The sequence below is a fragment of the Tremella mesenterica genome (assembly GCF_000271645.1).
Source record: "Tremella mesenterica DSM 1558 unplaced genomic scaffold TREMEscaffold_13, whole genome shotgun sequence".
NCBI lineage: Eukaryota > Fungi > Basidiomycota > Tremellomycetes > Tremellales > Tremellaceae > Tremella > Tremella mesenterica.
Window position 1 is genome coordinate 813,677 of NW_006711237.1, and position 15,560 is coordinate 829,236.

General features: G+C 48.4%; 1 protein-coding gene across 1 annotated transcript; it reads right to left on the bottom strand.

Annotated features, from left to right (window-relative positions):
- Window positions 1–8,742: 8,742 nt before the first annotated feature.
- Window positions 8,743–15,298, bottom strand: TREMEDRAFT_65257 (uncharacterized protein; the record flags this gene model as incomplete). The annotated part of the gene is made up of 9 exons (XM_007007377.1): window positions 8,743–9,303; window positions 9,352–9,816; window positions 10,592–10,740; window positions 10,777–10,909; window positions 11,050–11,322; window positions 11,486–12,323; window positions 12,582–12,762; window positions 13,360–13,482; window positions 13,639–15,298. 9 exons carry the CDS (start codon window positions 15,296–15,298, stop codon window positions 8,743–8,745), a joined length of 4,383 nt encoding a protein of 1,460 aa, XP_007007439.1.
- Window positions 15,299–15,560: the final 262 nt, after the last annotated feature.

Consider the following 15,560-nt stretch of genomic DNA (forward strand, 5'->3'; position numbering starts at 1 on the left):
TATAGCTATCTCTATCTGACTTTCACTACTGACAACAATCAAGGATCGCTGAAGAAGTTCAGCGATCTGTAAACTATCTATACTTCCCCTCTCTTCTCATAGAACGTCCCTCAACCCCTGTACAGCCTCGCGCTCAGTCCTCTTCGTTCAACTTCGCCGTACCTCGCCATATCCCCGATATCCTACTCCGACTAACTTCGCCTAACTTCCCCTACTGCACTCTCCCTCGGTTTCCTTCCCCTAACTTCGCCGTAGTTCTCCGTTAGGCGGGGTTGTTGTGACTAATAACCCCTAGGTTCTCGTAACTTCGTCGTAGTCGGTCTCAGTGGTTCCGGGTGGTGGTGGATAGTGGTTCGGCGATAGTGAAAGGAGGGTCGGTGATGGTAGTTGTCAGGGATGTCACGACATGGTTCGTGACACCATTATCTCAATCAATAATCCCACTTTCGGCCTCCCATTCCGTCCACTTATCCGCTACCATTGCCTCTATCACCACCCTCGATCTCAGCATCGTAGCTTCAGTCGTTTCAAAGTTATCTCGATTTGGTAAATTTGACACCACAATCCAAATTTACAATCACAAAAATCGTCTTTCTCGTTTTACTTGGTCCACTTCGGACCGACTGGGCTGACTTTTACTACACCTGTAGGAACACATTGTGTCTACCACCACATCTAAAATCAACTCTGTCCCTCCATTCGTTATCGAGATATTCGATCTCAAAAAATGTCCGACTCATCTGACACCGAAGTAAAAGTAAAAATTGTAAAATTGCGAGGAAGCGAGAATTATGCGCAGTGGGAAGCTCATATCGCTACCACACTTATGGGCAAGGGATTACTACTGTATATCAACACCGAACCGCCATCTAAAGACTTGAAAAATAAGGAAAACATCAAGGAACGTCTCAAATTTGCGAAAGCATACTCAATAATTTTCCAATCCCTTTCAGAAACAATTTCCTCAGCACTTCCTACCGGCGTTAAGGACTGGAAATCACCAAATTCGGAATCGCTTTGGGAGGAGATTAAGAAACAGTACTCTGCAGCTGTTGGAGCCAGGCAGGCTGCCTTATTTCAAGAAATGGCTCGAAAAACGATTTTAGAAGGGGAGGATCCAATGCCTGCGCTTGCAGCACAGCGCAGTGCACATGCACAGTTGAATTCGGCTGGAGAAAATCTTTCAGACAAGATGTTAGCCTATGCTATGACATTGGCGCTTCCAGAATCGTTTACAACGCTTAAACAGACGCTTTGGCTCAGGGAATCGCTATCTTCAAGTGAAGTACAGGCTGGAGTTCAAGCGGAATGGAGTAGGAGAAAAACTGAGGGAGAAAGTGCAACTGGAATGTTTGCAAAATCGAAATTTCGCTCTAAATCAACTTTTCACAACCCAAAGAAACCATTTGATCGATTTCCCCAGCAGATCATTCGAAATACTGCTCTATTCATCAGAAAACCGGTCATTCCACCGAAAACTGTTTTAGAAACAAGAGCAAAACTTCGAAAAGCGCAATGTCGCTTCAACAGAATCAAAATCATTCAAAGAATCACAAGATACCTCAAAAGCGACAGCCGATAGCGCTTATCTTTCCGATGCGAGCGCTTTTCTCACTGCTGTCGCTACTGCAGATGACCCCATCGCTTTAGCAGCCGAAAATTCGAAGTGTATATTCGTAGTGGACTCTGGCGCTTCACACCACATGTGTAATGACAAAAATTCGCTTTCATCAATTCATTCAATCCTTCCAACTCGCGTAAAATTCGGAAATTCTGCTATTCTACCATGTACACAAGCAGGTACACTAGTCATAAACGAGGTGGAGTTTCCAAACACGCTTTTAGTTCCTGGTTTGGACCGAAATTTACTCTCTGTAGGCGCATCGGAAGATGGGGGAGATTCAGAATGGCGATTTAGAAAGGGAATTGCGACTTTCTGCAAGAATCACCAAGTTCTTCTCTCTGCGCAAAAACATGATCGTCTTTATCTTCTACAAGCAAGTACTCCTATTGCAAATATTGCAAACACAACTGACCTACTCCTAGACTGGCACGAGCGACTTGGACATCTCAATGTTGGCGCTTTAGTGAATTTGTCAAAGTCAGGACGGTTAGGATGTGAATTTACAAACTCTCATGCAAAAGATTTTCAGTGCAGAAGTTGTGTTGTTGGAAAAGGGAGGAGATTACCGTCAATTCCAAGCGAAATTCGCGCTACTGAACCACTACAAGTCATACATCTCGATCTGTGGGGACCAGCACGAACTCCATCTCTAAGTGGCGCAGTTTACTTCCTCTCTTGTTATGATGACTTCACCCGAAAAGTACATCTTTACTTTCTCAAACACAAATCTGACGCTTTTGCGCAATTACAACACCATATCGCAAAAGTAGAAAGACAACTTGACACTAAAGTTAAAACACTTCGCTCTGATAATGGTGGAGAATTTAGTTCTATGGCAATGAGGAACTTTTGCGCAACACATGGTATTCAACACATCCAAGTACCTCCAGATGCGCATACACAAAATGGTCGTGCAGAACGACTTCATCTTACTATTCTCAATGGAGTTCGCACAGTCCTGGCGCATTCTGGGCTTCCTGCTAAGTACTGGGCAGAAGCAGCAAATTACATTGCTTATACTCGTAATCGATGTCCTGGCGGTCCAAAGCGACAAGTTCCAGATGACATTTGGTACAAAAGTGAAAAGCGACTTTCTCATCTTCAACCATTTGGGTGTAAAGTCTACCACCGTGACCATAAACAAAGCAATAAACTTGCGCAACGCTATCGCGAGGGACAACTACTTGGTTACCAAGAAGGTACAAACAACTTTCGCATTTTGGACACTCTCACACAGGAAATTTGGGTCACAAGAGATGTCATTTTTGCTACAAAATCAGATTTCTCCAAAGTTCCAGAAGTTCCTGAGCTAGAAGTTGCACCACATATTATTGGTAGTGACGCGGATATTCACTGTAAAAATCAGTCAAATCCGTCTTACAGGGACTTAGATAATCAAAACGCGAATTCAAAATTCACAACAATCTCAATTGGAGTTGAAAAAATTCAAAATGAAATTGCGCAAGACCCACAAGACGAAATCAACCAAAACGAAGCTCAGCCATTGGGGCGCATACGAACTCTCTTTGAGCAACTTGAGGAGCAAAGAAACATTCAGAAGCATGAGTTTTTACAAAATCTTGAACGTGATCCCAGACGTCAAAATGCAATTGTGCAACGACAATTTGCGCAAAATTTGGAAGATGAAGAATCCTCTTCCTCCTCTGAAAGTTCAGATGAACTCAACCTCCATGATGATGATAACTCATTCAGTCTTGCAGCTCATGCGCTTGCAGCCACAAATCTACCCAACTCCTATCGAGAAGCGCAAAATACAGGAGAATGGGAATGTTGGAGAAAAAGCATGGATGAAGAACTTGCAAAAATGTCAAAGTACAAAGTCTGGGAAGTTGTGGACTTGGATCCAAAAATGCGCATTTTAACGGGAAGATGGGTGTACACTCGCAAGATAGATGGAGAAACCGGACTCCCATCTACCTACAAAGCTCGCTTTGTTGCAAAAGGTTACAATCAAGTGGAAGGATTGGATTACAATGAACTCTTTGCTGCTGTTGCGCACAAAGATTCAATTCGAGTGTTTCTAGCAATTGTCAACCACTTTGATCTTGAATGTGATCAGGTCGATATCAAAGCGGCGTTCCTGAATGGGGAATTAGAAGAAACAATCTACATGCAACCACCAGAAGGATCCAACATCCCAGCAAACAAAGTACTTTGGTTGCGCAAGTCGCTTTATGGTTTGAAACAATCACCACGATGTTTCAACAAAGCACTTGATAAGTGGTTACAGTCTCAAGGATTACTTCCAACAAAAGCGGATCCTTGTTTCTATTCAAAGCGTGAAGGAGATAACATTCTCATGCTCTCTGTACATGTTGATGATCAACTCATTGCATGTAACAATTGAACTATGTTGGACAACTTCAAAGCGACACTTAATTCAGAATTTGAGTGTTCAGACTCTGGTCCAGTTGGATACTTTCTTGGGTTCAACATTCATCGTGATAGAACAAATCACAAACTGTTTATGTCCCAAGAACATTATTTTGAATCACTTCTTGAAAGATTTGACTTGAAAGATTGCAATCCTGCAAAAACTCCTCTACCTTCTGGATTTCGTCCAATCCCTGCAACAGATCAAGAACATGATGAAGCAAAACACTGCCCGTATGCCCAAGCAGTGGGGGCTATTCTCTATGCTTCAACCATAACTCGACCTGATCTTGCTTTTCCAGCACGTCTCTTATCTAGATTCCTTAGTAAATGGAATGACTCACATTGGAAAGCGGTCAAACACCTACTTCGTTATATCCGTAGTACTTCTGATCTTTGTCTCACCTTCAACAAAGAGAATAGCAATCGCATTGCATTAGGTTATGCAGATGCAGATTGGGGAGGAGATTTGGACACTAGAAGATCACCCACTGGATATGTCTTTAAAGTTTATGGTGGAGTTGTTGCTTGGAAAAGTAGGAGACAACCTACAGTTGCGCTTTCAACAACAGAAGCAGAGTATATGGCAGCATCAGATGCTACACGCCAAGCTGTATGGTTAAGACAACTTCTGGATGATTTGGGACTTGGACTTGGTCAAGAACCCTTGAAACTTCTCAGTGATAATGCGGGAACTATAGCTCTTGCCAAGAATCCGGTTCATCATAACAAGACAAAACATATTGACCTGCGACATCATTATATTCGGGAGAAAGTTGAAGACAACACTGTATCTCTGTCACATATTCCCTCAGCAGAGAATATGGCAGACTTATTGACAAAGGCTCTTCCTTCAGATACATTTGATAGACTGAGGGAGTTATTAGGGGTATGTGGCAGATCCGCTTGAGTGGGGGTGTCGGAATTAGAGCAATCGGTAACTGCCACATTGGAGCGCTTTCGCTATTTCCGCGTATTCCCTCGTCTCATTTCTCACCTCTGTCAATATTGTAGTTTCTCTTTATGCATTCTACTTTCTACATCTGACAATAACGCCACGCTTGCTGGGCCAATGATAGAGGCCATGACAGCGCAACCTGCTGCGAGGACTTTGGCACAGTTGATGAATTACTTCTACAGAATGCCGCCTCGAAGCGGCAAGTGATGACAATGATAGAGGCCACAAAAGCGCATCTTGCTGCAAAGAGTTGGGACCGGTCGACCCATTACTTCTAGAGACATTGTTCCGTTGGTGGTTTTGTGTTGAGAACAGTTGCTGATTTGTGCAATTAGTGCCTTTCAAGCCTCTCTTTTGTACTTACTCCCCGGTCCCACCCCGGACGATGCTGCAATCCACACTCATGGTAGAAGCCACAACAGCGCCTCACACTTCGTTGTGTTTGGACCAGTGGATGCATCACTTCTGGAGAAATTGTCACTTTGGTGCGTATGTGTCATGAGCAGTTGTTAATGTGCGCTTCATAACTTTTGAGAATTGCTTTAGGACTCTCTCCCTAGACCCGGCGCAAATCGAGTTGGTCAAATGTAGAAAGTACATGAAGAGTACAATATTGACAGATGTTAGATATGAGATGTGGAAATATGCGGACATGTCCCCAGCAAGCAGTTCTGATTGCACCATTTCCGACACCCCCATTCAAGCAGATCCGCCACATACCCCTAATAACTCTCTGAGTCGATCAAAAGTGTCCGAAGGGAGCGCGTTTATCAACAAGTCCCCCATGTTCTCAGCAGAAGGGTCATGCGCCAAGGAGACCGTGCTATCCTCGATCTTCTGTCGAATGTGGTTATGTAGCAGGTCAATGTATTTGGTCTTGTTGTGAGGGTTCTTTGCAAGCGCAATTGTTCCCGCATTATCGTTCAGTAGTCTGCGTGGTTCTTCACCAAGTCCTAGTTGCAAATTGTTCAACAGTTGTCTTCACCACACAGCTTGCTGAGTCGCGTCTGACACAGCCAATTCCATTCCGCTTCTGTAGTTGAAAGAGCCATAGTAGGTTGCCCCCTGCTGTTCCAAGCGACAACTCCACCATAAACTTCAAACACCTAACCAGTGGTTGATCTTCTGGTCGCTGGGGTCGGGGAGAAAGGACAAAAGCAATTCTCGAAATTTAAAAAGCGCACATTAGGAACTGCTTGAAACACAAAACAACCATAATGATGATTTCTCTAGAAGTAATGAGTCAACCGTTCCAAACTTTTTGCAGCAGGATGCGCTTTTGTGGCCACTATCATTGTCATCACTTGCAGCTTCGAGGCGGCTGGGGTCGGGTAGAAAGGACAAAAGTGATTCTCAAAATTTAAAAAGTGCGCATTAAGAACTGCTTGAAACACAAAACCACCATAATGATGATTTTTCGAGAAGTAACGAGTCGACCGTTCCAAACTCTTAGCGGCAGGATGCACTGTGGTGGTCTCTATCATTGTCATCATTTGCAGCTTGAAGTCGGCTGGGGTCGGGGAGAAAGTACAGATGCAGTCCTCAAAAGTTACAAAGTGCAGATTAGGAACTGCTTGAGACACAATACCACCATAGTGATGATCTCTCTGGAAGTAATGGGTCGACCGGTCCAAACTCTTCGCAGCAGGAAAAGCTATTGTGGCCTCTATCATGGTTACCACTTGCAGTGTGAAGTCGGCTGGGATCGGGTGTCATGACGTACACCAACAACGACCCTCCTTTGACCACCAAACCCCCATCATTTCTCGATCTCTTTGGTTTACAAGGATTCTAGGACATCTCATGTCAGATGTAGAAGTAGAATGCATAAAGAGAGACTACAATATTGACAGAGGTGAGAAATGAGACGAGGGAATACGCGGAAATAGCGATAGCGCTACAATGTGGCAGTTACCGATTGCACCATTTCCGACATCTCAGACCAAGCACTACGAAGTTAGGATAAGTTAGGCTGGTCAGTGATGGAGGGAGCAGAAGAAGTATGGGGAAGTTAGGCAAAGTTAGGTGAGATTAGAAGGACGGGTGTTCGGTGGTTTGGGGAGGTTGGCCAACGTGTGTCGAAGCGCGAACAGGTTGGATGAACATCTAAGAGGTGTGGATACTAGTAGCTGAGAAGATCGCTGAAGTTCTTCAGTGATCCTTGATTGTTATCAGTGGTGAAAGAAAGATAGAGATAACTACACCTGCATCGAGATACATCGTCATCAGTAAAACCCAAAATCTAGCAACTTTTGCAAACCTCGTTGAAGTTGCCACCAGATCAAAGTCTGCGCCCTCCTGTTTGGGTGAGACATCACCCCCCTGAGGTACAAAGTAAGCCACGGTTTGTCGGCCATCAGTCTTTGAGATAGTAGTTGGATGAGAGGCGTGACAGTTAGGCTGCTTCATCCCCTTCCATTCACTAACTACGCTTGGGGTCGCCAAAGTTTGGCGCCCCATGGCGAACCTCACCCCTTCTGAGATTCCCTCTACAATTCCCCCCACTATCTCTCTCTCTCTTCTCTGCTCCCACTCTTCCCTTCTCCTTCTTTCAGCCAACATCTCCCTATTCATCTCCCCCATCAACCTCATCATTCCCTGTGTCCCTCCTTCTCCAAAGGTCGCCTCACTTCCAATGTTTTCTCTTGCTCATGGGGTTTGTCCCGATTCAACTGGGGATCCCACGGGCGGAAGGGTATCAAAGGGAGGGGTAGGAGAGTTAGAAGGTGCGGGTGGAATGGACTCATCTCCTTGTACTGACCCCCCCACGCTATCCTCTGCTCCCAGCTGCTGTCTCATCGCTCTGCTAAGCTCCTCCAATGCTCTCCTCTTGTTCTCTTCCATTGTTTTCCTTTCTCTACTCGGCCTCGCGTGACTTGCTTCTCTGGCTCCATTTAATCTTTGCTCCTCTCCGAGGTTTGTACGGGTCGTCGGTAAGAGCGATCCTTGATACTGTCACACATCTCGTCGAGCTTCTATCTCAAAGACCGACAGTCGACTAACCTCGGCTAAAATCGTACTGCGGGGGTCGATGTCTCAAGCAAACAGGAGGGCACAGACTTCAATCTGATGGCAACTTGGACGAGGTTTGCCAAAGTTGCTAGATTTTGGGGCTTTACTGATGGTGATGTATCTGGATGTAGGTGTAGTTATCTCTATCTTTCTTTCACTACTGATAACAATCAAGGATCACGGAAGAACTTCAGCAATCTCCTCAGCTAATAGTATCTACTTCCCCTAGATGTTCACTCAACCCTCTCGAGCTCAGCCGTACTCCCCCGTACTTCGGTCTACATCCCTGATTCCCCGACCACCTTTAGCTCCCTTTGACTATCATCGCATAACTTCGCTGTACTTCTGATCCTATTGCTCCCTGACCCGTCTATCTTCTCCTAACCTCTCTTGACTGCGCGGTACTTCCTCCTAACTTCACCATACTTCCCCTTAGGTACGCCACCCTTCAGCGTACTTACACTCCTGATGCCTGACGACTTGTCCTGTTGTACTTTGCCGTCGTTGGTGTCAGATATCCTGAGTCACATGTGAACCGAGGAAGTCGAGGTGTGGTGGAGGTTTGCCGGTCAAAGGAGGGTCGTTGTTGATGGAATTTTGGGGCGTCACGACGTAGTCTGTGACACAAAATAGCCCAAATAAGGTGGCTGAAGTGATCTCACGTCCCTTGGGTCACTCAGTCACAAGAGGTAATACACCTGGGCTTATTTGAATTTCAATAGTACATGCATTTCGAACGAAGCTACTGGTCTTTTCAGATTGATGGTATCAGTGGCGGTATTGATGATGATAATGATAATGGTGGCGGTGGTGGCGACGGAGATAATGGTGGTGGTGGTGATATGTCAGCTCTAGATCTAGATTTCTCAAACGGTGAAAAACCCTCTCCCTCTCCCTTTCCCGAAACCATCCCATCATCATCATCCTCTCCGAAATTCCAGTCCAACCTTTTGTCCAATACGCCACTTTGTCCGATAGGACAACCGAGGATACACGGATCATCTTCCGTCCGCTCATGAGCCCCACTCGTAGCGGTCAGAGAGGAGAGGATGATTTCGGCTTGAAGCAGAGTGGTGATTTCCGAGATGAGGTGTTCTGTTTCCATCCTCATCCTCATGCCCATGCCCGTTTCTTTTTCCTTTTCCTTTTCCGTTCCCGTTTCAGGATCAAAACCCGTCGATTTCATTGTAGAAGGTTGATTTCCGAATCCCAATCTCATGACGAGATCATGTTCATTCGTCGGTACTGGGTCAGACCTTGACGAAGGATCCAAATCATCTCCTTCACGACTTTGGTCCCCGTCCGTCATCTCCCTCTCGGAATGTCATCGTTCATCCCCGTCCCCGTCCGTCCGTTCAGATACAGACAATGATTCATCATCATCATCATCATCGCCCTCGAAACCGTGGTCCGGATCCGTATCCGACATTCTAGAATCTCCATCGATAGGCGTACATGTACGTGTACGTTTAAACGGTATGGTTGAGGCATTTGATTTCCGACGACGTTTACGTGAGACCATGATCATCTCCCCCTCTGTGGAATTTTGCATTTCCAGTGCCATTGCCGTTTCCATGCCCATTGCCGTTTCCGATGGATTTGAATTTGAATCGGATCGTTCTGGAGACATTTCCGGTTTTCCCTTTTCCTCCTCCTTCTTCCCCACTATACCTCCATCCTTCTCTCCCCTTGCCCCATGACCATTGCCTTTCGTGCGAGTGAAAGCCGAGGAGAGGACGAAGACATTCGGTGAAGATCCGTCGCCAGGATCTTCCACGTGCAACATGACCCCTGTCCCATCTTTGACAGGATGAGAATGAGAGTGGATCTGGATCGCATATCCCCCACGTGACGTCAATCTCAACGCGTCAATCTCAATCTTGTCCGACGGATGCGAGTTCATTGGATGCATCCAGGATAGACCCGACCTCTTCTGGCAATTCGGGTGAATGGTGGAAAAGAGGCTATTGGTCGGGTCGGGGTCTCTCTCCACCTCGGGTGAGGCTCCATGCGAAGGGTGCGCGGGGACAATAACGGTGCAGGTGGAGGCGATAGCGACGTAGGATGGTTTCGGGTTTCGGATCGGTTATCCGGGTCTGGACGTCAGTCTGTCTGGAGAGTGGACGTGTCTGTCTGTCTGTCTGTCTGTCTGTCTGTGGGTACGGGTCACGAGTTGCGAGTGGCAAGTCTCAAGGTGATGGATGGTTGGGTTGGGAGACGATGGTTTTCTGTGTCATAGTTCGATGGATTGAGATATGATGATACCCCTCTCCTGGGTGGGTTGTGGGTTGTGTGGAAGGAAATAGGGCAAGGGGGAGTGTGACCAAAGACGGTACGGGACAACAGGAGGACTGACTGGGTGAGAATAGGGAAGATGATAGGAGATCGATAAAGAAGAGGAGGGAAAAGAAAGAATAAGGGGGGTGAGATTAGATATGATATCGATAAAGAACAGGGGGAAGTACACAAAAAAGAAAGAAGAATCGATAAAGAAGAGGAGTAAAGAGGGGAAAGAAAAAAAAGGAACAAAACGAAAAGCATAAAAGCACAAAAGCACTGAACCTTTCTCTTACCATAATGAGTGGTAGGCAAGAGACACTGACCTGAACGAATTTCTTGAAGTCCGTGAAAGAACCACCGTATTCGTATTCCAAACCATCCAACCCTTCTCCTTCTCCTTCTCCTTCTCCTTGGTATTCCTTCTCCATGACCCAATCCACATGTTCCACGCGATTCGTTCCTTCCGACGATCCTCCTCCTCTGCTCCTGCTCCTGTCCGATCACCCACCCTCGACCGATTCCGGACCTCCGCTCGGAGAAATGTAAATGTTTCTTTCAGCCTTTCGTCCTTTTACCTTTCCGTCACCCTCAATTGCAACCTCCGTACCCGTACCCGTACCCGGACCATGACCGTGATCATTCTCCGACGATGCATACGTGGGTGAGAACTTCCAGACCAACATATAGATCATGGTGAGATAAAAAGAATGGGTATGATGAGGTGAGGTGGTACGAAGATTTCTTCTTGTTCTCTCTTTCTCGTCGGTTTTCCGCGCTGCACGTTGGATTTAGATTGTTCTTCTTGTTCCGATTCCACCATCTCCTTTTGCTTGGTTCCGGATGAACCCGCGAGATTTCTCACGTCATCTCCCGATCTGTGTTTTTCCTTTTCCTCTCCCTCTCCCCCTGTCGTCGACGTTGACGTTTCCGTTCCCGTACCCATACCCAATCCCGATCTCGTCTCCCGATCGACCGTCGGCATCTTCTCGACGATGGAAGAAGGATACGAAAAGTCTTTGGCGACGTAACAACTGACGGGCGAGAATGTTTTCCTCTCGTAGCATTCCCAAAGCAATCTTAAGTCTGCACATGTACGTGGTCGACCGGAAGGACCGATACCGTGGGGTGATGATTTATCAGGACGACGAGGTGAAGAAGGAGTGAGTGTGGACGATGATGATGAAGCGGGAGATGCAGCGGCATTCCATCCGACCCACCCCGACCAGACCGCCTAACCGTCTCCAGATATCCCTCAAACCCATCTCCTCGACCTGCCGCGTCCGCATCACATTCTCCAGTTGCTCCCTCCCCTCCTTGAGCTTCATCTCCAGTTCCACCATCATCCTCCCGTCCGCCTCGATCCGCGTCTCCACGTCCTTGAGCTCGCGTCGTTTCTCCACGATCGCCCGGTCGACGTCCGGTATGTGGAGCGTGCGTCTCCGCACCAGCGTGAGACCGAGGTGGAGCGTGTCGGACGAGAGGGTCATGTCGGTGAATGAGGTCGGTCCGTCTTGTGGGTGGCCGTCTGAACGATTGGGCTGCCACGGTGCTCCATCTCCATCTCCATCTGAACCAGTGGCCGTGGAGGAGTTGAAGTCGTGGGGAGCGTCGGGGGCGGAACCTTTGGGTTTGGAAAGGAGATGATCCGCATGATAGAGGAACGAACGTAGTCCCTCATCGTGTTGGAATTCAGACACGAGGTTAGGGATCGGAAAGTACCGTGTGGATGTGGATGTAGAAGAGCCAGGAGGAGGAGCAGATGTCAAAGGGCCAGGAGGAAGAGTAGATGTAGAAGAGCCAGCAAGGGGAGTACGAGTACGAGGTGGAGAAGAAACGATCATGCCGAGATGTGACATGGATTGGATGACATGAGCGATAGAATCCAAATTCCGATGGTAGGCGTATGGGGCGGCGGCGACGTAGGCGTACACCTGTTCGAGGACGTCTTCACATGATCCGAGGGGGTTGGTATGGAGGCCAGGAGGGGCCGCGGGCCGCGTCGAGCTGGCGGCGGTCGATGAATGACATTGATATGGTCGAGGAGCGAGGAGCGGACTTTACTGTTTGATTCTATTCTATTCATACGAGACCATGCCGATGTACCAACACAACATAACAGAACAGTTCCGGTTGATGATTGAGCCATGACAGAAAGGAAAAGATCCGAGGTGGGGGTGGTTTTCGTATCCTCCAACCCACGCTCTTGAAAGCCACAGCAACACATCACACATCACTCTGCGCAATCGCACCGTTTGTAAAACATCTCCAACCCAACCCCCCCTTGCACATCTCATATCTCAATCCGACCTCTACCTCTCTCCTTTGCCCACATGTCCGACTCGGAGTGGTTCACCGTTCATACGTCCGACTCGACATGGGGCCATACGACAGAGTGGTTCACCGGTTCCGTTTTCGTTTTCGCCAAAGAACAAGAGGTCTCGTCGTACGATCCCACCAGCCCCCTCGACTCTGCCTTTGACTCTGAGGGTCGCCGCTGGGTGCTGGTGCTGGTGCTGGTCGACGCCCATAATGACCGTTGGGCCATCCGGACCAGTTGGTCGAATTGAGAGGGGGCGACTAACAAGACGTTGGAGGAAGCGAGTGGACGGGGTGATGGAGAGGGGGATGAACACAGAGCTTGGACGATTAGGGTTTGGGAATCTGCCAAGTAGACTTTACGGTGTCAGCCCAGCCATGTACGTATCATCGTCATGGTCATCGTCCGAGAAGAAACAAAGGTGCACAAGGAGAAAAAGAGAAAAGGAGAAAAGGTCGGGCATGATATCATACAAAATACATATCACCGGGACAAATCGACGGGTCGAAAGAAAGCAAAAGGCAAAAAGCAAAAAGCAAGAGGAAAAACGCGGGGTTGATCAAGGGTGCAAAAGAAACAATGGCCGTCAAGCGGCGGGGCAGAGTCGGATCGGATCCTCTTCTCTCTGTTTGTTTGCGAGAATGAAAGATCCCCTTCTCTCTGTTTTCTGTACGTAGAGGGAAGAAAGTGTGGGCAAATGGGGAATGGGAATGGACATGACGGAAAAGTGAAAGAAAAGAGGTCATGAAGAAAGAAAGGAAAGAGAAAGCTCACGGCTCCTAAGTCGTCGTCCTTCACCCGGTACATGTCCCAATCCACCAGGCACATGTCGACCGATGGGCGTACTCGTACTCTTGTGGAACGTATCGGTCGAGCCCGAACCGACGTTGTCGTCTTCTGTCCGGTCATTACATTATCCGATGGGAGATTGGAAACCGAGTGGAGGAGAGGTGATGTTATGGGTTTTGATGTATGTAAATGTATGTCGAGTTTCCGAGAAAAAAGAAAGAAGAGAGAAAGAAAGAGAGAAGGGAGAAAGAGTGAAAGACTAACGATGATGTTCACTCTGATCGTTTCGACTTTGATTCTCATCCTGACTTGCATCTCCATATTCATCACGATCTTCCTCGTCATCTTCACCTCCATCTTCCTCGTCATCTTCACTTCCATCCCCCCCTTGATCTCCATCTCCATCCCCCTCTTGATCTCGACCATCGTCCGACCGCCCAACGTCTCCCAATCCCAACTTGACCTTCCTCCCGACCCTGCTGTACACCTTGGCCGCCAGCGCCAACGCCGTCTCGTGCTTCCAGGCCGACACCGCCGTCTGTCCCCACCCGACGACGAGGGCGCCCCACGCGGCGGGGGTCACCAGCCGTCCTCCGCCGACGGGATGAGCCAGGACGAGGGCGAACGAGTGACGGAACAGGTCCCAGAGGGTCTGCTGACCGGGACCGTTACGGCTGCCGTCCTCGTGGAACAACGAGCCAGACGGCGGGAGGAGGGCGAGGGTGAGTGCGTTGTCGAGTCGGTTCAGTAGATCGGGGAGCGGGATCAGGACGGGTGGGGTTGCCGACGTTTGAGAACGTCTTGGCGTGGGTGAAGATGGAGGTCGGATCGGGGTTGTGGGCGATGGGTGATCAGAGTACGATTCCGAATCCGAATCCGAATCCGAATCCGAAGGAGAGGTAGAGGGAGGGGGATCATCTTGCCGCTCGAGGAGTAATTCCCTTATGACAGAACTAGATTCGATGATCACCGTACCATCCTGCGCCATGGCCATCCGACAATAACGATAACGATACATGAACACACCAAAGTGAGCACCAAAGGTCTCGTGAGCCGTCTTGAGGTAGCCCAGCTCTTGACAGAAACCATGTCGGGCCAAGGCTGGATCGTCTTTTCTTTCCATCGTGAGAGAACCTATCGAGGTCGGGTTCGCGTTGGGGGAAGCCCATGTTTTGCTCTCGTCCTTGTTCTTGACAGTCGGGGGGGATTCACCGGCTCTACCAAAGATGAAAAGGTCGGGTTTGACCAAGCCGTTGGACGAAGCGAGCTCCCCTGGCCCTTCTCCCTGCCATGGGTCAGACGTTGTCGAGGTCTGCGTGGCCGTCATGACGTCGGAAGGACCGAGAGAGCTCAGATGTGCGTCCGTGGAAGGGTGCAAGAGTTTTAGATCACCCGCTTGGACACGTAGACGTCGGATCGTTCGTTGGAATGGTGAATTACCCCAAGAGAGTGTTTCGTCTTCACCTCGGCCTTCTGGGTCTGAATGACCAGGAGCCCACTGCGTCAACACCTTGTCCGTCGTGGCCCCGACCGACACGCCGTTCCTCTTCATCCAATAACTCCCCAAAGACGAAGCGAGAAGACCGTTGATCTTGGTCTCTGAGATTCCCTTTGCGGTAGGGACCATGATCGTCCCTGTGCTTGCCCTTGACTCGTCGTCGTCGACCTCGTCCTCGTCGACCTCCTCGAACCAGTCCATCTGGAGCGTGTCGGACAGATGATCAGGGAAAGAATCAGGCATGGAGTGGGACCATTTGACACGGGACGCAAAGCTCCCTTGGATGGATTGGAGATGAGTGGCAGGGGAGAGGAGATGCCAGTCGGCGTCGGCGGGCGAGTGATCAACGGCGGTGACGGTGGATGACTGGGAATGGTCCGACAGCCTGGAACGACGGCCATGGACGGGGACGGTGGGGGAGGACATGCCAGTGACGGTGCCAAGTGATAGTGATAGTGATAGTATAATGAACAATGTTAAGTTAACAAAAGCCAATATCTATGGCCCGCGCAAGGGGCCATTTCCTTTCTTTTCTTTTCTTTTCTTTTCTTTTTTTTCTTTTTTTTTGGCCGCGGATTGTTTTTGATTTTCTAATTCCACCTTGAATCTCAATGAGGTTCATCGACTTCAACCACACCCGCTGCTGTTGCCTTGTCATCTACCCGTCATTGTATCCCGCTATCTCACT